General features: G+C 40.3%; 1 protein-coding gene across 6 annotated transcripts in view; it reads left to right on the forward strand.

Annotated features, from left to right (window-relative positions):
• TENM1 (teneurin transmembrane protein 1) overlaps positions 1 to 21,807 on the forward strand; it is a 511,156-nt gene that overhangs the window by 476,753 nt on the left and 12,596 nt on the right. For all 6 annotated transcript variants that reach the window (XM_027687147.1, XM_027687148.1, XM_027687146.1 and 3 more), the window contains 5 exons: positions 5,718 to 6,084; positions 7,902 to 8,412; positions 12,937 to 13,109; positions 15,065 to 15,300; positions 20,577 to 20,873. In XM_027687147.1, the coding sequence (XP_027542948.1) occupies positions 5,718 to 6,084; positions 7,902 to 8,412; positions 12,937 to 13,109; positions 15,065 to 15,300; positions 20,577 to 20,873 (1,584 nt within the window). The remainder of the gene's footprint in view (positions 1 to 5,717; positions 6,085 to 7,901; positions 8,413 to 12,936; positions 13,110 to 15,064; positions 15,301 to 20,576; positions 20,874 to 21,807) is intronic.

Consider the following 21,807-nt stretch of genomic DNA (forward strand, 5'->3'; position numbering starts at 1 on the left):
TAATTCTGGATTTTATGCTATGCAGCATCAGGAGCATGAGAAACAAAGGCTTCTCCAGCATGGGGTGAGGCTGTAATCCCATCTCAGGGAAGGGTTCCCCGGTGTCAAACTCCAGGAGCTGAATTGTGTCTCTGTGTGCCATTAAGAAAGGAGCAAAGCTGCTGAGAGGAGCCAACAGTGTCAGTGTCAACAAAAGGAAGAGCCCAGAGTGAGAGCAAACTGACAGAAAATGATGAAAAAATATCCCTGGTTGTCAATGGGGAGAAAATACAGAGAAATATATGTAGTGAGACATCCTGTAAAGAGTTCAGGGAAGCAGAACCAGCCTCCTTCAGCCTTGTAAACTACCAGCTCACTCCTAATGTCTTGCCCGTGTAAGTCCTTCCTTGAAGCCATTTCTGTCCCAGGAGGAAGGAGAAAGAAGAGTTTGAGAAGGAAGAGAGAAAAACACTGTTTAGAAGGACTTTGTGGTGAGTAAAAGGGGTTTGGCCTGGAAACAACATCCAAAGTGAGTATAAATAGGACCCAAGGGAATGGCATGAAGCTGTGTCAGGGGAGGTTTAGGTTGGATATTAGGAAAAGGTTCTTCCCCCAGAGGGTGTTTGGGCACTGAACAGGCTGCCCAGGGCAGTGGGCACAGCACCAAGGCTGACAGAGTTCAGGAGGCGTTTGGACAACACTCTCAGGCACATGGTGTGATTTTTGGGGCTGCCTTGTGCAGGGCCAGGATCTGGACTCAATGATCCTTGTGGGTGCCTTCCCACTCAGGATATTCTATGATACTATGATAAATTAGAGGAGATATAAAAGGAAGTTAGCATCAAAAGAGAAATATGGAAGAGGCTATGAGCATGTCTGCAAGTGCACATTGTAGAGCTGAATAAAGGCAAAGGTATCATAAACAGAAGTGCTTGAAGCTGAGTGGCACAGATAGGAAGTAATCCATCAGTCAGGACTATCAGAAAAATTTTGGCATGAATTTCATGCTACTACATGAAATTGAATCAAAATAAACAAGCAGTGCATGGCAAGAAATCAAAGCAATGGTGAAGCTTTTTTAGGGATTTATGCAGCTTCTTTTAATCCATGATAAATGAAACTTATCCCAGTGAAATTTACCCCCACAACCAAACAGTTAAGCTCTTGAAACTGGCGTCTGCAGACAAGGATAAATTTTTCGCTTTTTACTTTTCTTACTTTGATACGAACGGTGTAATTTGTTTGATCTGATTTGTTTAAAACAGTACCAAAAATGGCACAGTTGTCAAATGTTATGCAAAATGTGCAAAAAGTTTTAGCCATGTGGTCAAAACCAAAAGTGAAACAGTCATCATCACCACCTTACACGTAGATGTGTGTACGTCTGTGGGCATGTATGGTTAAGAAGTATATGAGTGTGGATTCTTCTGGCAATGCCCCTTTGCAAAAAACTCATTTATTTAGTTGTAAAGCTTTCCTGTAGGAAAATGTTCTGGGTTTGCATGGCAAGGTTTTGGTAGCAGAAGGGCTGCAGGAGTGGCTTCTGTGAGGAGCTGCCAGAGCTTCCCTCGTGTCCAGTGGAGCCAATGCCAGCTGGCTCCGAGATGGACCCACCAGTGGCCAAGGCATCAGCAACAGTGGTAGTGCCTCTGGAATAACTTATTTAAGAAGGAGAGAAATACCTGTGCAATACCAGCAGCAGCTAAGAGAGAGGAGTAAGAATATGTGAGAGGAACAGCTCTGCAGACACCCAGGTCAGTGAAGAAGGAAGGAGAGGAGGTGGTCCTGGTGCTGGAGCAGAGATTCCACTGCAGAAAAATATTTTAATATTTCAGAACCAGATAGGTAGGTAGATAGTTATAGAAGCACATGTGTATTTTGCAAGAAAAAAAAAAACCACACAAAAATGTGATTCGGGTCTGAGAGCTAGTTAACTACCTAAATGTAGATCTTGCAGGGAAAATTCATTTAAACTGAAGCCACGTTTAGTGCACTTTGTGTTTTACAGAGCACTTGACATGAAAAAATGTATTAGAAAGCCAGACCAGTGGGTGTTAATTTTGCACTTCTCAAACCAGAGATGGATTATTAGATTTAGCTGGAGCCTTTATGTTGACAGTCAAATGCTGAATTCCCAGAAAAGTTGACATGTTAATGCTTATATGCAAAAGGTCTCATTGCCCAAGGGTTCACTTGTTTTGTCAGTGATTTCCATTGCATATACTCAAGTCTCCCAAGAACCAAACCAGGATTGTCACCTGAAAATTTCAGTCTGTGAAGAGTGTGAAGTTTTGACTGCTACTGAACAAACCCTGGCTGTTTGTTTATAATGGGATAATCAGCAATGCCATTTCTGGTCACTGCTCAAAAAAAAAAAAAACAAAACCACCATTAAATGCAAGAAGAAAAAATGCTTGGAATTGGCGCAATTTTGAGTTACAAGAAAAATATACATGTGTGGGAGAGGATTTTTTTACAGGGACCTGTGAAGTACTGCTTCAAATTAAAAGGTATATTAACTGATTTAATATTCTAATCCTCACTGAGATTTTGTCTGAAAAAACTTTGTAACAGGCACAGTCATATCAGATGAGAATTGAAGTGCTTCTCTGTAATATGTTTATTGGCTTTGAATGAAGCACAACTGATGGTTTGGTCACAGAACCTGCCAGAGGGCAGCTTGCTTTAACGGGAAGTAAACAACCAGTGACTTTTCAAGGTAACAGTGAACCTGAGGGTGCAGTTAAACTTCAGCTTAAGCTGATTTAGGTGATTAGTTTTTAGCCATCAAACTGTCCTGAACCTGCTGTCTGTAGGAACACATAAACTGGCCTTGCTGTGGGGGGCTGCACTGGGAGAAGGGATGAAGTGGGACAGCAGCAGCCCCATCTTATACCTGTTCAGTATGTCATGAAGACTCATCCTGTCAAGAACAGTGCAGATTTTTTCTAAATCTGTGAAATTTTTCTTCAGTTTAGGAATGCTCAGTGGTTTGTGTTAGTGTGCATGTTTGATTTGAACTGGGCTATTTCACCTTTCTTCCCCTCCAGTTTCACTAGCATAAGCTTGCAGTGAGCAGCAGCTGGGTTTTATGCTGCAATCTCCAGACAGGTTTATGCTACCTTTAATATTTCAGCTGAGGTTAAACCATTGATACATCCATGACCACTTTAAGCCCAGGAAGGAGAAGCTGTAGGCCCACCTTCAGTTAGATTTGCAGAGCAGAGAGCTAGCCATCAGTTCTCATGTAGTAACCAAAATCTTTTGGATGTTCCCAACTAAAATTTTATTTATTTTTACTGCAATGCAGCTAGATTCAAAATGTGATCAGTACAAAAGCAAATATGCTTGCAGTTAACAGCTGTTAAAACTAAGCTTTAGGCATATTTCTGCAAATTAAATGTGCAGCTGCGTAAGAGTTTATTCTATCTCAATAAACCAAATCAGACTCAAATCAACCAGAGAAAAAGTGATTTAGGCCCAAACAAATACCTGTTTATCTGCAGGACACCAAACCTACCTTCGCAGTGGGAGGAATTCAAATTATTTGCTGGGCAAAGGTAGTGTAGCTGGTCCACAAAGGAAAATCAGCTATTGAGACATGGCAGGTGCTAGGCAAGGTCATGATAACAAAGATAGATAGTTTCATCCCGATTTTTTTATCTTGAATAATCCAGTTATGGTTAATCAAAGATCCTTTTTATAGCGTTGCGATCTGTGGAGACCCCTAAAGTTGAATGTGTTTGTTTGCCATTAAAAACAATCCATCTACTTTAATAGAGCAATCAGTTGTTCTGCATTAAAGGTGCATTGCAAATATGGGGTTTTTCCAAGTTTCCTTGAGACAGCCTTGTAGAGATTTTTATGTTAACTGGAGAGTTTTATTTGGTGCCCACTGAACTCTCAGCTGAAGCATGAGCTAACAACAGCGTGTAAACCAGCCTTTACGGGTGGAATCCAGGCAGCCACACATGCACAGAAACCAGCATTGTTATGGGAGGAATCTGTTTCCAACTGTTTCACCACATTTATCATCATTTGGAAGGACTTGACCACCTGGTTCAGAAGAAATCTTGAGCCCAACAGCATCAGTCTTAATGCCAGTTATGATGCTGTCTAGTAAAATGGACTGGGCACAAGAAAGAATTGGATTGCTCCGTGAGCCTTCCTAATTGTGTGGTAACCACGCAGGATGAGACATGGCAGCCGCAATGCCCTCACATTATTAAAACATCAGTTACCAAACCAGCAATGTACTTCTCGAAATGAGATTATTCAGGAAATAGTGCTGCTTGAGAAAGGGAGAGACTTGGCCTCCAGCCTGGTTCCTGAGCTGACCCCAGGCAAGCAGGTGGGTAGAGATGGCCACACTCTCCACCATATGGTGTTCCTCAGTGCTGAGCATTGTATCAGCATCAGCAGTCTCTACATTCGTAGGGCTTTTAATTAGCACGGTGCAAAAATGAGCAAAACCAGCATCAAAATCAGTAAGTGAAATAATAAAAGCTTCTGTGGCATATAAAGCATATAAAACTTTTACATTTTAGCCTGGTAATTATTCTCTTCTGATGACTGAAATATTTAGACCAGAAAAATTTCGCTCAGATAAAAGCATCCATCTCTTCATGAAGGATAACAAGTAAAGCATCCTGAGACAGACAAAAATATGCTCTCTTGAAATCTCAGGGGCTCAGTTGTTCCCTGACCTTTCCATAGGCAAGCTACAGTCCAAATCCTCCGTTGGCCATGAGTGGAGGACAGGGACCAGCCTGCTCTGTTGTTGTTTCCCAGTTCAGCAGTCCTGCACTGTCTACTGAGCTTTCTCAGCGGGAGGGGTTTGAAGGTCTGGCCAGTACATGCTGCAATCAGCAGCCTGCATGCTGGTTGTCTTTCAGGCTGACAGGCAGCCCCACCTTTAATTTGGAGCATGTTTAATTCCCCCAGATCCTGATGCAACAAGTATCAAATGAGTGAGGTCAGTCTTCTACTATTTCCTCCAGCTTGGTTTGGAAACTTTGCTTGGTTGACACACTCACCTGCATGGAAAAAGGCCAAAAGCTACCCTAAGTATGAAGAATTTACTTAATCCATGACTGAAATACTGATTTCACAGAGCAAAATCATTATAAATAATTAAGGCTCGGCTACTGTATCATGCAAAGTGTGATATATTGGTGTATTATTTTATTCCAAAGCATTAACAAGCTTATATTTCTTGTGACATATAAGTCTTATTAACATTTCCTGCTTAGTAAATAAATAGTGGAAATGTGTCCTACTCTTCTAGTATGTCATTTTCCTTTTGTGCTAACAGTCAATTAAAGTGTTACGACATTGACAACCTCTCACTGTTTTCCACTCTGCCAGTGTTGACTGCAACCTTGAAACAATAACATTCAGACCTGGAAAATTTTCTGGCTGATGTTGCATGACGTGAAGTGTGTGTTTTTATTTGCATGACTGCATAGGTATAATAAAGTTCCCACTTTAATGGACTTGTGCAAATACCTCTCAGAGGGTGCTAAATTACTTTTCAAATCAAATTCTGTTCCACACTGGAGTGGGACCTCAAAAAAGAGTATGTTTGTTGAAACTTCTTCCAAACCTAATTAAAGGCATTAGAGAAGCAGCACTGTGAGAACCCGCCAAGTGCCTTGATGATGTGGTGATCAGAGATGGTTGTCTTAATCATTCTTTTTCCTTCTTTTCCCTGCCTTCCCCTTAATATTTTTTTCCAGGTGCGGTTAGAGTGGCCAACAGACCTCACAGTGAACCCTCTGGACAATTCACTGTATGTCCTGGACAACAACATTGTCCTGCAGATCTCCGAGAACAGGCGTGTGCGGATTATTGCCGGGCGCCCCATCCACTGCCAGGTGCCAGGCATTGACCACTTCATTGTCAGCAAGGTGGCCATCCATTCCACCCTGGAGTCAGCCAGGGCCATCGCCGTGTCCCACAGCGGCATCCTGTACATCGCAGAGACGGATGAAAGGAAGATCAACCGTATCCAACAGGTCACAACCAATGGTGAAATCTCTGTAATTGCTGGAGCCCCGTCAGATTGTGACTGCAAGATTGATCCTAATTGTGATTGTTTTTCAGGTAAGGAGATGCTGTTTATTTCCTGTCTGTTATCTGTTGAGATCTTTTGACACAGGTGCAGATAAGAAAAGTGACAAGGGGAAGGGGAGAAAAGCAATGATTCTGTTTCCTTGGATAGCTCAAAACCTTATCAGCACACCTTTGTGGATTTAATCCCTTGGCTTCTGAGATGTGAGTCTTCCACTTACCACTGGAGGAATGTCAGGGTGGTCCTAGCTTTCCCTCTTTTGATACAGAGGTGACACACCATTGAGAATTAGTTCCAAGTCTGCCTTGCTGTTTCAGCTGTGTTTGCCCAGGTTGAATATAGTACCAGCTCCAGCTGTACTGGTACCAGTACCAGCTCATTGTACCTAAATGCTGTTGGGTCAGGCAGCCTTTCTCACTAAGAAGAGTACCAAGGTGTTTCATATCCAGTGCAAAACACTAGCTTACATCTTCTCATCACTCAAGTCACACTGCACTACCAGAAAAATGGTGCAAATACACAGTGTGCAGAATTCCTTCTTCTTTTTGTGTTTTAAGCTAGAAGAGCCAGTGCCAGGCCTGCAGTCCACCACTGCACATTCTCAGGTTCTCTCCCCTGCATGCACCAAAACAAAGCATGGCTTTTTTATTTCATAAAAACATATTTCAGAATGGGACAAAGGACAGCATTCCCATACAGAGGTGCGCAGGGTATTGCCATCTTGTCATCTCTTAAGAACCACCACGTTCAGCTCCATAATAATGTCATCATAATTCTTAAGCCTCTCATTTCAAGTAAAAGGTTAATTACTGACAAGAAAACATTAAGTATGTCAAGAACAGAGAGGAAAAAATGCAAATGGTCTTGGAGAGAAGGTGTGTTGCTGACCCAGCATTGCAATGATAATCAAAGCCTCCTGTGCATTGCCAAGGGCTGCCAGCTTTAGTGGTGGCTATGGTGGACCAGTGCTGAAAAGAATCCTGTTCAGGGTTCCTGTTGAGAGAAACTACACTCAGTGCTGAAAAATTAAAAACTGTGGCAAATCTAATGATTGTACCAGGGCTGGGTTGGGGAAAGGCAGGATCAGCTTGGCAGAAAGATCTGCTAGTTTGTCCATCTCCCAGGGAGCATAGGTTATGCTCGAACACTCCAGCAAATTTCATGTCTCAGTCAGGAGAAATAGAGCAACACACACAGTAATGTTTTTCTCTAAAAGCAAGGTTTGATATGCTTTCTTTCTGGTCCTGCTCATGTAAACTCATTTTGGTAGGCACATACAGCCCATGATAATGCAAATATCCTCCTCAAACCTTAAATTACACAAAACAAGTAAATTGTCAAAAGATATTGAAAGGGATTGTTTCTCGAGGCACTTTTTGACTACTGTGTTCTTATTTTGTTTTCCTGTAGTGTTGAGTTTATTTTTAATAAGTATAAACTAATCTTTACTTCAATGTCATTTTAGCTGAATTACAGGGGTTTATTTTCTTTTTGTTTTATTTATAACACAATTTCACTTTATAAATACTTGCCAACAGACAATAAGTAGGGAATTAAACTTCAGGTGTCATGTTTTTTTCTTTCACAATTTTGCATTAAAGCTTTCCTGAACAGCAGGGTTTGGGGCTTAGCAAAAATGCTGTGAATTAGATAATTTATATTCCTGTTTGTCTTCATTGAGACTAATTTAGAATTGCACCAACCTTAGATAATAGGGATTCAATTAGTTGGAAGAGGATATCCGTTTATTGACCTGTAAATGATACTGAGGAGAGGCAGTGTGTCAGGCTTAGGGGAACAGCTTAAATAAGGATATTAGAGATTACTAAAATTACCATTTCTCCTCCAGGTGATGGTGGATATGCCAAAGATGCAAAGCTGAAAGCACCTTCCTCCCTAGCAGTCTCTCCTGATGACACGCTGTACGTAGCAGACCTGGGCAACGTTCGCATCCGCGCCGTGAGCCGGAACAAGGCTCACCTCAGCGACACCAACCTGTACGAGATCGCGTCGCCCGCCGACCAGGAGCTGTATCAGTTCACCATCAACGGCACCCACCTGCACACGCTGAACCTCATCACCAGGGACTACATCTACAACTTCACCTACAGCGGGGAGGGGGATGTTGGCACCATCACCAGCAGCAACGGGAACTCGGTTCACATCCGCAGGGACACGAGTGGGCTGCCCCTGTGGGTTGTCGTGCCGGGGGGCCAAGTGTACTGGCTGACCATCAGCAGCAATGGGGTTCTGAAAAGAGTTTATGCCCAAGGCTACAACCTGGCTCTGATGACATATCCTGGAAACACGGGGCTTTTAGCCACCAAAAGTGATGAAAACGGGTGGACAACTGTGTATGAGTAAGTCCATAACATAAAATGCCTGATGCAAGGAACTGTAGTTTAAATCAATACTGAAACTTTTTTGGCAGTTCTAGTAATTTAAAAAGAAACCCTGCTACTAACACTGTGTGAGAGAGGACAAATAGTGCTGTTGCACAAGCTTTTAAAATGAAATTTCTTAGATGCCAAAGCCTGTCATATGTAAAAGCTCTGTGCATTGTGCCCATTAAGTAAAGCAGAAACTGCCTGAAATTATACTTCATTTGCACTTTCATATTATGCATCTGTTTCTCTAAATGAAAATATGATAGTGGAGATTTTTTTCTAACTAAAGAGGTAGAGGCAAATTGTGATATGAATCAGGAATTTGCAAAATTCTTCAGCAAGGCAAAACCAGGAAAATTAGCATATCATCAGAGAAGGGAGTGTTGCAAAGGAAATTGAGAATCTCAGTGGAAGGAATATTCAAAGACAAGAGGGAGCTTGTCTCTATCAGCAGGAAAGAGGATATATAATAGCAAAAGGATATGTAATAGCAAAAGGCTGTATATATAAGGAAAGGCTTCAAAAGCAAGACCATTGATAGGACTTCTAAAAAGCAAGACAAGACAGTTAAAGATGCAGTCAGAACATCCTGGTCTGGTCCCAGAGAGAGAACAACCCAAGAGAAAGTTCATTTTTTATTTATAAAGAGGTGTGATGTATTAGGATTTCTCATTACTTATAATTAATTGTCATAATCCCTGTTTGAGGATGCAACAAGTGTTCAATGGAGATCATGTTAACATTGCAGTCCTAGTTCAGAGTCTTTTAGGAGTAATAATTTCAGCACTGAGAGTGACACATTTAAATCCCCCCTTGAGAATGGTGTCAATCCAGACCATGGACCAATGACACTTTCAAAAAGCCTTTACAGTAGCTCCAAGTCACGTCTGTTACTTGTAAATGCTGAACACCATGCATTGTTGCAGGGCCTTGATTGTTAGAGCAGATTATTTTTAGTCATGTGCCTTTCAATCTCAGTATTTTACTCTGTCACGCTGACGTTGAGTATAAACCATTTCACACAACTATTGCTTGTTCTTCTCATTAAAGTATGACTCAAGTGTAGTAAGATCTTTTAAAGGACTTTACCTGCTTGCAAGTGCCTCCCATTGTATGTAATATTGGTTTCTTCATTAAGAAATACCCATGCCTTGGGAGGATTGATAAGCTGTATATGATTAACAAAGAAATTTTGCTAAATGAAACAGTTTTACATGCTTTCACAGGTTTAACTATAGAATAGGCAACACCGATGCTTCGAGCTGTCCAGACTTTGCACGACCCCACACTTCTGCCAGCCTAGATCAGTCAATGAAACAGAACAGAAATACAACTCTTAGCATTGCAAAAACAGTAACAAAATTAAATGGTGAAGCCATGTCATTAATATTTATGTTCAGTCCAATATTTTATGTCATATTCATAATATATTACAAGTTCCTGAACGACTGATACACAGAATGTCACAGAATGTCACCCCATGTGCTGCAGTGAGAGGGGCAGCAGGCTCTAATCAGCACTGTGCTGAGTCGGTGTGCTTTCAGGAGATGTTGCTCACCTGCTGCCATGAACAGGTCATGGGCTGTGATGGTCCTTCGTTATCCTTTAACCAGATATTATTTTCCAGACAGGTCACATTCTGTACTGACAGCCAATTTCAGCTTGAAAATTGGAATTTTTTGAAGGGCTTACTTATATGTGAAATGCTTGCACGCTCTTATATGAACGTAGCATTGGAACTAAGAGAATTACCATGTGAGCATATTTCAAATTGCTTGGAATCATCTTCTCTGCTTATGCTAGATTTGCATTCCCATCCAAAAGTTCAACCCGTGGCACTGTCAAGCTGAAATAGAGATGAGTTTGTTTAACAACACGTATCACATATACTTGGGAATATGGGCAAAGATAATGAACTGTTCAGAACATCTACCTATATGTCAGATTCACTCACAGAGGGAAATTATTAAGAGGTAGAAAACCACCTACAAAAGTACTTGTCATCCATCTACTCTAATCTGATGGAATGGAAGTACTGAAAGAGCTCTTGCATAAAATTATAGCTAATGTACAATTTTCAGTCATCTATATTTCTTTTAATATTGTATCATTAAAGCTGTAAAAGGGGAGGGGGAGCACTGGGCCTCTATTAAATCAAGGACAAGAAAACACCTGCAAGAAACAACTCTCTCTGAAAAAATTAATTAGACCGCTTTCCCTTTGAAATGATATAACTCTTAACTGTGCTACACATAGAAATGCAAATGGATTGTGAAGCTATATCCCCATGTGTGCATTTTGAATATTGGTGAACACTTTCTCATGTGGGTACTGAAATCAATGCAATTATTTGCATGATTAAATGGTCACTGACATGATTAACAGTGGCATAACTGAGCCCCAAATTAACATTAAGAAATATGTCATGATTCCACCCCTGTTAGTATGGGTAGGACATTGCTCTGCAGGAGCTGAGTCCCAGTGTGCTGCTATTCATCATGTGGAAGGTGACAGAACCTGTCCTCAGAGGGTTGGGTTTCTTGGAGCAATCTGGAAGAAAAAAAACCCTTTAGATGATCACGCTGTGGAATCGATACTGAGACACTATTCTGCATGTCCTCCTTGAAGTCAGTGGGACCATCTACTCGAGTAAGAGCCTGTTGGTATGTGCTCTGGTCTCATTATGATTCAGTACCCTATCTGGCCAGCCAGCCAGGAACAGTTTATCCCATTTTCAGCTACACAGGGAGTTTTGTATCTCATCAGCAGCAAAACTAGATCCTTAGTGAAGATGGATCCTGTGTCTTGTGCACAAGTACATTCCAATAAACTGGCTGTATTTGCACCTTAAAAATGCATTATTTGGGGATTTTTCTATGATAAAGTAGTAAATCCAAATACCCTAGCAAGCTGTCATATCTGTTTGATCAAGCAATAAATGAAATATAACTGCCCAATGTTCATGGAGTTTTCTAATGATGAAAAGTAGTGATCTGAGTCAATTTTAATCGCTGCCTGTGGCACCCAGTCAACTTGCTCAGAACCAGCATAAGGGTAGAATGTAAATAAGTTAGGTGATGTATATGAGGGCACTAAGAGCTGAAAAAGAGATTATGTTGAATTTAGCATTTGATTAATTTTATTTGTCAAAAAAGCCACAAGATGCTCACTAGTTCATTTTCCAGTGTTTCATTGGAAAAGAACAGCTGCTCTATTTTTTTTTTAATATTGGAGGGAAGAGAAAAAATCCTGACTTTTTTTCACCAATACTTCTTGTAACATGTAGATTTTGTCTGACTAATTAGGGTCAAATAAAGATCCTAAGGAAATTATACCAACACCTTAAAGAGAAGGATATAGCCAGATTGTTTGCTGATGTGAATTGGAAGAGCTGCTTTAAAGGCACTGCAGCTTTGCCAGCTGATACACCAGCTGAAGATATGTTTTGTCAATGAGAGGAGACAGTTAATGAAACTTGAAAACTTAATTATGCTTTCCTACCTGCACAAATAAGTTTCTGTTTTATGAACATGAGTTGGTTTTGCTCATGCAAACACATCGGCAATATCAGTGAGTTGTCTTACATGAATAAAAACATGTCAGCATCAATAAGCTTTTTAAGATGTGAGGCATTAATATGAAACAGAATCAAGCACCAAGCAATATTCTGCACTGGTTTCTGTGTGAACTATCAGAAAGAGCAAATATATTGGTAGAACTGAAAAGACCTGTTAGCAATGCTGCTCCAGAGCTTTGGAATTAATTACTGACTTTTTGATAACATGACCTGATTCACATCAAGTACCTTAAACTACAAGAATTTCTTTAGCACTGATGAAGTTTAGGTGAACTGGAATGTGATGCTCTAGATTCTGGTGCTGGTACTTCTGATGAGAAGCTCCTGCTGATTTGAGTAGGCCTGTGGGAAACATAACACAAGAGTAAAACCCATGTAGGCAACTTAATTGCTGCAGATTTCAATCTAATTTTATCGCTATTGTTACGCTTTAGATCCCCTTTTTATATTCACCATTCTTATTATGCACTTCACCCATCGGTGACAAAAGGCAGTTTTTAAATGTTTCAGAATGTAAGAATTTTTATTTAATCCTATGGGTATGAAAACGCCTTTTTGGGGTTGAGTTGGTTGCCTGAACACCGAGTGACCTCCAGTGGCCTCACTCCTGCATCACAGCCCAGTGGGGGAAACCCCAACCAGCACAGAAAACCTCTGTCAGGAGCTGAGTGATGTAGATGCCCTCTTACAGATTTCCAGTCGTATTTTATCCAGCACCACTGAAAGAGCCTCTAAGCAGGAATTCAGAATAGGGACAGAATGCATTTTGAGTGAATAAATGGAACAATTATTACCTTTTTAACTTATTGCACAGTGTTGACAATGCTTCTTACTTTTTTCCTCTCTTCTTTTGCTTTTAGAAGTCTTTTACATGACAATAGTTATGTACTTTCATGGCTTTTTAACATCATGTCTTGCAGGTATGACTCTGATGGCCATCTGACCAATGCAACCTTCCCAACTGGGGAAGTCAGCAGCTTCCACAGCGACGTTGAAAAACTGACGCGAGTGGAACTTGATACTTCAAACAGAGAGAATGTGATCACAGCCACGAACTTCTCAGCTACCTCTACAATATATACTTTAAAACAAGGTAATGAAAGCATTTCTGTTATTTCTCCCCTAATCATTGTGTTTCAAACCCCAGACATTAGTGCATTCTTAACTGTTTGCCAAAAAAAAGGACATTAGAATTAGTTCATTTGTTTCTTCCTTGCTTCAGCACAAACAGCTAGATACTGCTTACTATTCTCCTGGGGTACCAATTAGAAACAAACCACAAGTGAATTCTTTTCCTCCTAGAAGAATCCCATGGATGGAATCTAGTTATTGAAATCTCCGATGTCTGCAGGCTTTACGTGCTACTTTCTACTTCAATATCTGGAGGACTTGGAATAAACTCTAATACACTGAGCTTTGTTATTCTCAGAAATACTTCCCAGAAGAAGGACAAGTTCCACTGACATTTTAGCCCTGAAGTGCCTTGTTTGTCCAATGCTGTGAATTCTTTCTGGTAGTTCTGTGTCCTAGTGACAGAGCTTGTAGGAAGGGGAAAAACATGACCCGCCTCTGCTAGTGACTGCCTTGGGGATGAGATTTTGACTCAACCCCTGTAGACATCACAGTATTCCCCTGCCAATATCATATCTCTCAAAAAAAATTATTCTCAGCCTATTGGAAATGCCCCAGTGTCCTCCTCCGGATTTTGCAGATTCATCACTGAAGTTCTGGTTTTATACAGTTTTATACAGTTTTATCAATCTGGGGGCTTTTGCCCTTCTTGGGGTTTTTTTTGTTGTCAGTGGATTGTTCAGGCTTTGCAGGTGCTGGGAAATAGCTCTCTGATTTCCTTCCAGGTCTGCTGCAGAAAAGCTTTGTAACTGAGCACATCACAGAAGTTTTCTTCTTCTCAGCTTTTGATCTATAAGAAAAAAATAGGAAGAACTCACCTCACAAGATACCCGCTCATTCCTCTCTACTATTGCATGGCAGAGACAGCATTGCATAAGTGGAAATAATTATATTATGTTGTTATGTCACCTGTTAGGCTTTGTCCAAGTGACTCCACCTACACTCTGCCTCATCTACTGCCTGATTTTATGTCTGTCCTTAAATCTGAAACTTCTCAAAATTGGTATATTACCAAAGTCTGTCTTGGGAAAATGCTCGCATACTATGGGCAGTGCCAGAAACTAACAGCTCTAGTTATGATTATACCTTCATAATATAAATAATATAAATACCTAATTATAAATTCATATAATTAGCATATTTCCATATCTCTGCAACACTATCACAAAGCACCCTATGAGCAACCAGTCTTGTGTTGTATCCTTACATCCAATTTTCTTCACTTTCTGGCATACCCAGCAGTTTTCCATGTATTCACACCTCCAGAGCTGGACTGGTTACTTCTGTGTGGACCAGCTTAAAAAAAAAGATGCTTTGGATAGTCTCTAACTGGAGTGGGTTCAGCTTCACTGTAAGGGTGAAACTTTTGTTTTGTCTGTGAGCACTAAACTCTCAGGCTTATAGTGGAGTTCCCTCTGGCAGCTGAGCTGCAGGAACCTCCTGCCTACATAGCCCCAGCCTGACCAGGTCTTGGTACAGTGGTACAGGGAAAAGGGACAGAATGGAAGACTGGCCGTCACCCCAGACATCTAGAAAATAGCTTTCATGCGTGACCTCAGATACTGTTGCAGTCATTCAAGCAGTGCATTGTCCTGTCGACAGATCCCAACATGCTAAAATTGTCACAATATCAGTGGTCAATACTCAGCCTATGGTTTTACATACTTTTAAGCTGAAAGCAAAAATACTTTATTCCTGCTGCAGGAAACCTTCACATGGAAATCATCAGGCCATCTAATAAAAACCTCTTCAGACATGGGAAGGCCTGGAGGTTACAAAACTCACACTGCAGTTGGTGTGTGTTCAGCTGTCTGTAACCTCCCTGGCTAACAAAGCTCTTTTGCACCTAACGTTTGGTTTGTAAATCTGCAGACCTGAACTTCTCTCTGTTCCCTGTTTTTGGTTGTTTTTTGACAGATAACACACAGAACATCTACCGGGTCAGCCCAGATGGGTCTCTGAGAGTCACCTTTGCCAGTGGAATGGAAATCACACTGAACACGGAACCTCACATTCTAGCAGGGGTTGTCAGCCCCACACTAGGGAAGTGCAATATCTCCCTTCCTGGAGAGCATAACTCAAATCTCATTGAATGGAGGCAAAGGAGGGAGCAGACCAAAGGCAATATCTCCACTTTTGAGAGAAGGCTAAGGGTAAGGCTTCCTCTTGTGTAAAGTGCAGTGTTCCCTTTGAAAGTCATTGAACTAAAATCATGTTGAAATGTTCTACTTTGTAAGAATAGCAATGGAAATTTTGTATCAATGATGGGCCCCAGCCATGAATTTCAAAACCAAAACTCCTCCGACAGTCTCAGGGATATTTGATCTCTGTTTGATTTTGGTTGTAAGACTTGACCTCAAGACATAATTACTTCTTTTCTTCCCCTTCTTTTTCAACTAAGAACTTAATTATGGCTTTGGAAGAAGCTGTGAGCAAAGGACGATGTGTAGTTACTCTGGCACAGCAGCAAAGTTGGAGCTACATCCTGCATCTCTCAGAACTATTAACCCTCTTTCTTCTGGGGGAGCTAACAGGTGCCAGCTGCTGCCCAGGGCACAGGATCTTGCTGTGCACACCTTGGGTGTCCTGGCCAGTGCCTTTCCTACAAGTCAGAGTGATGTAGAGCCTCCCTGTGTACCTAGACAGGCTGTGTATTAATTCTCCCCTCTCCCACATGCTCTCAAACCCCCTCACTCCCTCTGCTTGGGTTGCACCACAGCTCTAAGACTTGCTTTAACATTACATCCTTGGTTTATTTTCACCTGTGAGGAGAACTCACAGATTAAAATGACAGATGGTCAAAATTTAGCATTTAATTAGGTAACACTATGGTTCAAAGAGATTGCTGCTTTGCTGGACAGGTTTTTTATGAGATCAGTTCTGTTTTTTCACGTGAATACCACTTAAAATCAGTACTACAGCTGGGAATTTTGGCCTTAAAAATATTGTACTATTGAATACAATCTTTCATTTTCATTGTTTCTGTGTGATCCTTAATAATGCCTGGCAAAAAAAAGTCATTCACAAATTGGTCAGGATTAGGTGGACTCTGGCTGGAGGCATAAAATGTTCATTGAAATACTGCAATACTGAAGGTATCAGAGCTTAACTGATTGACTAACCTCTGGATCAGGCTGTTGGTGCATAGAACCACTTGGGTGCTCCTCCTCTCCCCTTTCACCTTCATCCAGTGAGAGAATGGAAGGTGAAGAACTGTAAGAATAATTTTTATGTGCTGATGTCTTTTATTCTCTGTCCTTCCAAAAGTATGCACTAGCAACCCAGCTCTTGAACATTGCATTGTTATTTCTGTAAATAGTGTCTTTTTATACATATCCAAGATCAAGAGGGCTGATGGATTGTCCCTGCCTGCTCAGGAGAACAAGCCAACTGCCTGTATTGCATTCTTGACTGTACTGACTCCCTTGATTGTACTGAACTCTGGGACTGTCTGTCTGAGGGCTGTCAGGGCAAGGCTGGAGGAAACATGATGGGATAGCCCATGAAACGAGGATTTAGTAGTGAAAAGGAGTAGAAATATTAGAATCATAGAATCATTTATGTTGGAAAAGACCTGTAAGATCATCAAGTCCAATCGCATCCTGCATGTAGGTTACACCATCTAAATATGAACAAGAGAAAGGGAAAAATGGTCTCCTGAGGCTGTTAATACCATGACAAAGGACTTTGGAGAATAGCAGAAATATATGGGTACTGGAGTTCAGCTTTAGCACTGAGGTGCTTGCATGGGATGCTGATGGAGTGGGAAGTCAGTGAAGATGGAAGGAGCTGGGTCAGTGCAGCTGGTGAGGAAGGCAAAGGAATCTACCCAGAGATTTCTTGGTGATTAAAGGAAATATTCGGCACAGCATGAGCAAAAGTACCATCCTATAATGTGTTTGAGACAGTATGCCAAATAATGAAATGGATTTAGGGCTTACTGTTGACAGATCCTTGGGTACTGCTGGGAAAAAAAAAAAGTAACATCATTAGAAATCCTTATGCAGGATGAGGTTCTGGTGAGACCTTCTGAAAACTTCTAGTGTTTAAAAGGAAGTTTTTAAACATTTAATTTGCCATGCCTGGCACAATAGGAAGTTGTTAGAAAGCTTGCAATATAGGGCAGAAAGAACTATGCTGAACTTTGAAAATATATGTAGAGGAAAGCTCTGGGGATTGGAGCAGTCTCAACGGAAATGAACAGACTTGCAGGAGCCCTCAGTTAAAGAAAAAAATAACCAGCACAATGGAAGAGTTTTCTGAGAAAGAAGAAAAAAAAAAGGCATAGAAATGAGGTATAAAGAACATACTTAAAAATCAGTCCTGATACCGTCAGTGAAACAAACGGCTTTTGAGTGCTAAAAGGTATAAATTAGAAGGCAGGTAGCTGGGGATGAGATAAAGGATGACCTACTTGAAGAGAAGAAAGAGAATAAAGGTTTTCCTTTTCTGCCTGGCCCCAACTTTTTTAATTCTGATCGCAATTAGCAACCATACTGAAAGCGTGTCACTCTATTAGTGTTATTTCGAGTTTTGGAAAGAGGCCACTGTTAGCACATTCTGAATAATGCTGGAAACACTGTGTTTTAAAAAGCTGGATTTTTGCATGGTGTGAATTCCCTGCTCTGGAAATAGGGCAGAAGTGAGTAAGTTAACTGAAATGCTGGAACAGACATCTAACTTTATCTCAGGATCTAAATCAATGTGGGAAAAAGGAATTAACCACAGGGTTCCTTTAAGTGCAGAACTGCCTGCCCCGATGCTTCCTGAACGTACATAAAACAGTCTATGGGCATGTATGCATTTTATATTAATAATAAATCTATGTACAATCAGGCATTTTAACATCAATCTTAATCTAGCAAGACTTCTTTTTTATCAATTGAACTGCTATTTTAATTGACTTCTAAAAATGAAGCAAAGACTGCTGTTAAAAGCGATGAGCATGATGCATAGTAATACACTGATTAGAATGCAGCTCCATTCCCTCCTGACTTTTGCATAACTTGAGGAACTTGGCATTGGATGCAGTCCAGGTTTTATAACTGAATATCTACAAAATTGAAAATTGAATGCTTGGCCTGTCTTATTTTTTGCCTTTTTTTTTTTAATAACAAAAAAGGAAGTAACTCATTGGCCTCAGTTCAAAAGTCCTGCAGACACAGGCTTTGACAGTCATGTTCATTATTGCATTTAGCAAATGATCTCCCTTTATTTACCAGTCTTACAGCAAATTCTAAAGATGGGACCAAGTCCTCTACCAGGGTCTGTGAGTTTACGTTGGCTCAAATCCAAACACAGACAAGGAAATAATGCAATCATCTCATCTGACTTAGACATTGTGGATAGGCTATGCTTGGAAATGAAGGCCCAAAGAAGTACACAATTGTGTGATATTTACACTGCAAAATTTCTAGCTATGAAACTAGTGGAAGTAGAGTCAACAAATGTTTAAAAAATATATAATAAATGCATCTTTTTATGCACTTCTAACATTATTGAAGTCAGCTGAATTTTCTCCCTGTTTTCATTAGCTGGTATTCCAACCTGATATTGCTTTCAGAAACCAGTTTCCCTAGCTCATACCAGAATACATGAACTTGAACCACTCTCAGAAGCTCCTTACTGTGTTGTATGTATGTTGGAGGAGTCATCTTTATGAAGCCACCAGGATTTGAAATCAGCTTGTCAATAACAATATTGAGATGAGTTGTACTATCCATGGATCATCCTCTCTTACCTTGAGAAGGGCATTATATTTAACTTTAGTATAAGAAAGTAAACAAATGAGACATAAAATGTGCAATAAAAGGGAAGTATTTTAACCTTATTTTAACTCAGTGAGTTTTCAATTACTGCCGCTTTCCACTTCGCTGCTAATTCTGTCTCTGTTTGGTTTTCATTCTTATTTGTTGTATAGTCTCTGAAATTCACATTGCAAGCAATTTGTATTTGAGACTTTCCTTTCTCCTAACTGCATTCTACAATAATGATAATAGCAATAAGAACATTAAACATGTACATAGAACATAAATGAATATGAGATAGAGTATGCCCCCTGCTTGCTTTTCAGTTATTTTGCCACCAAGAGGATTTGTTTTCAGAAATTTCAAGAAGTTTGCCAAAAAATATATTAAACTTAATCCATCAGATTGTATACAAGCAAATATAGTTGAACTGAGCATCACATTTTACTTGGGCTCCTTAACTATCATTAGAGCATAAATTGTAATAGTTACAGCAGTCTACAGGGTTATATAGGTATTTTACAGCTATTGTAAATGAACACTATTAAAGTTAGACATGTGTGTATATAAAACCCCAGAAATGGTAGTTGAAGAAAGAACACCTTCTTCTTCCAGATTCTCAAATTATTTTGTATCTAAAAACAGAAAGGAGAAAGAAAAAAAAATGTTCATTCTAATCACAGCTTGAATTATTAAACAAGTTTTATTAACCATTTACTCTGCGGCTGTGCCTCCAGGTCTCAGTGAGGAGCAAGCACTGTGCCATGCCCTGGGCTAACACCTGCACTGGCATCATGTCTGCTGTAAGGAACTTATCAATTGGAATAGAGTGATTAGATAAAATGTGGTACATTAATACAATTAGCATATTGAGCATTGATCTGAAAAAGACAAGTCAATGAACAATGTTTTATGGTTCCCTAAATTATATCTCGGATTTAAATGGCAATTGTCCAGTGGCTAAATGACGTAAGGAGGCATATGATGATAGCACGGGGTAAATACATTTTGTCTTCATGAGTCTGGCTCAGCTTTGAACTTGATTTCAAATTGAGCATTGGGTTGCTGTCCATCTGTCAGACACAGCGAGTTTAACAAAAGTTGCAGGTCCTGATGTGGTGAGAGAGCTGCCACAAGGACTATGGCTGGCATCAGGCACCACTGCTGCTGGCTTTCATGAGCTCTGGGAGTGGGGTGGCTTTGTGAAGGAGCGTGAGGACACTGGTGAGCAGGGTCTGCAGGAGCTGCAAGCACAGCTCTGCCCTTTGTGCCATCAACCTGGTGAGGGCTATGCCAGAGCAGCACCTGACCTGTCAACGTTAACAGAGCTCGAGAGAGGATGTGAGATAGTAGATCTTTCTTAATTTGTGGGCTTGACAAGGATTTCATCCACAGCTGAGAAGAAAGAAGAAAAATTTAAGAAAAGGTGAGAGCAGAGGTGAAGTTTTAGCACATGGAAGCATTCTATAATGTCAAGTATAATAACACCGAGTGCAAGCAGCATTTTATTTTTTGGTCCTTCTATTTCTCATCTGAATCTTGTTCTATTTTCTTGTCTTCAGTAAGGCCCAGCTCACAATGTTAAACCATTGCTCACTTTGATAAGCACTGACACAGACGTGTCTGTGTTGGGTGTGCTTAGGATGCCTTGTTTTCTTACCTTACTGTATCTTTGTGTTTAGACCCACAACAGAAACCTGCTCTCCATCGATTTCGATCACGTTACCAGAACAGGGAAGATTTATGATGATCATCGCAAATTCACCCTTCGAATTATGTATGACCAGACAGGACGCCCCATCTTATGGTCACCCATCAGCAAGTACAATGAGGTCAATATCACATATTCACATTCTGGATTAGTCACCTATATCCAAAGAGGAACCTGGACTGAGAAAATGGAGTATGATCCAAGTGGGAACATCATTTCCAGAACATGGGCAGATGGTAAAATATGGAGTTACACATATCTAGAAAAGGTAAATCATTTAAAAAGTGGATTCTTGTACCAAGACAAAAAATATTTCATTTTATATAGATATTATATTGTGAACTCTTTTATAAAGCTACCTATTGCAAGAGTATTTAAGACTTTTTAAACAGAAAATACATAGAATTACATAACTAAATAAAAATGTGTCTGGACACACTTACACCTAGATGTCAGCTGTTCAAACCTGCCATAGTTTAGTTCTGAAGAAAGTTATCAGCACCTCAGGTTTGTTTAATTGGTAGGTAAAAATGACCTTTTGGTTTCAGTTCAAGTTCAAGTGAACAAAGGACACGTCCCTCACTACTGAAAAGCATGTTGCTACTTGGGATAGTAGTCAAAAAGATAACAGTCACTGAAAGGGAACTTCTTCCCCCCCCCCGTACAGTTCTTTTAAGCCAAAATTATGAGCCCCTGAGTACAAGCTTGCACCTATTCAGTGCTGCATTGTAAACAAGGGATTGATCCTGTGAGGAGAAAGTTCACTTCAATATTTGTGAGCGCCATTTAGGGAAAAACATTAATATGAAATGAGTTATTGCTCTGCTTTTTTTAGTGACTTTGCATTTAAATTCCCTGAGTATTGTAATTTTCATTTATATCTATAGATAAAGGTCACAAAATGTGGGGTGTTGTACAGACTAAGGAGGAACATTTCCTTCATCTGTAGAAACATCTCGTTTGGTCTTGTCTCTCAAAACCAAAAAGCCAATAAGTATTTTTAAAGCTTTCAGAACTTAGTGTGAACTCGTATTCAAACTTTTTTAAATAGCAACATCTTAGACTACTCCATACACCCTGAGTTTGCAGAACATTTTCTCTGAACCTGTAAACTGCAGGGAAAAGCTATAGGGGGTGGGGGGCAGGTGAGGTAACACTGATAGGAGGTATTACACACACAAAATCCAGTGACTTTGAAGTTA

This window comes from Neopelma chrysocephalum, unplaced genomic scaffold, assembly GCF_003984885.1.
Source record: "Neopelma chrysocephalum unplaced genomic scaffold, ASM398488v2 Primary Assembly neopelma1_73b, whole genome shotgun sequence".
Classification (NCBI taxonomy): Eukaryota; Metazoa; Chordata; class Aves; order Passeriformes; family Pipridae; genus Neopelma; species Neopelma chrysocephalum.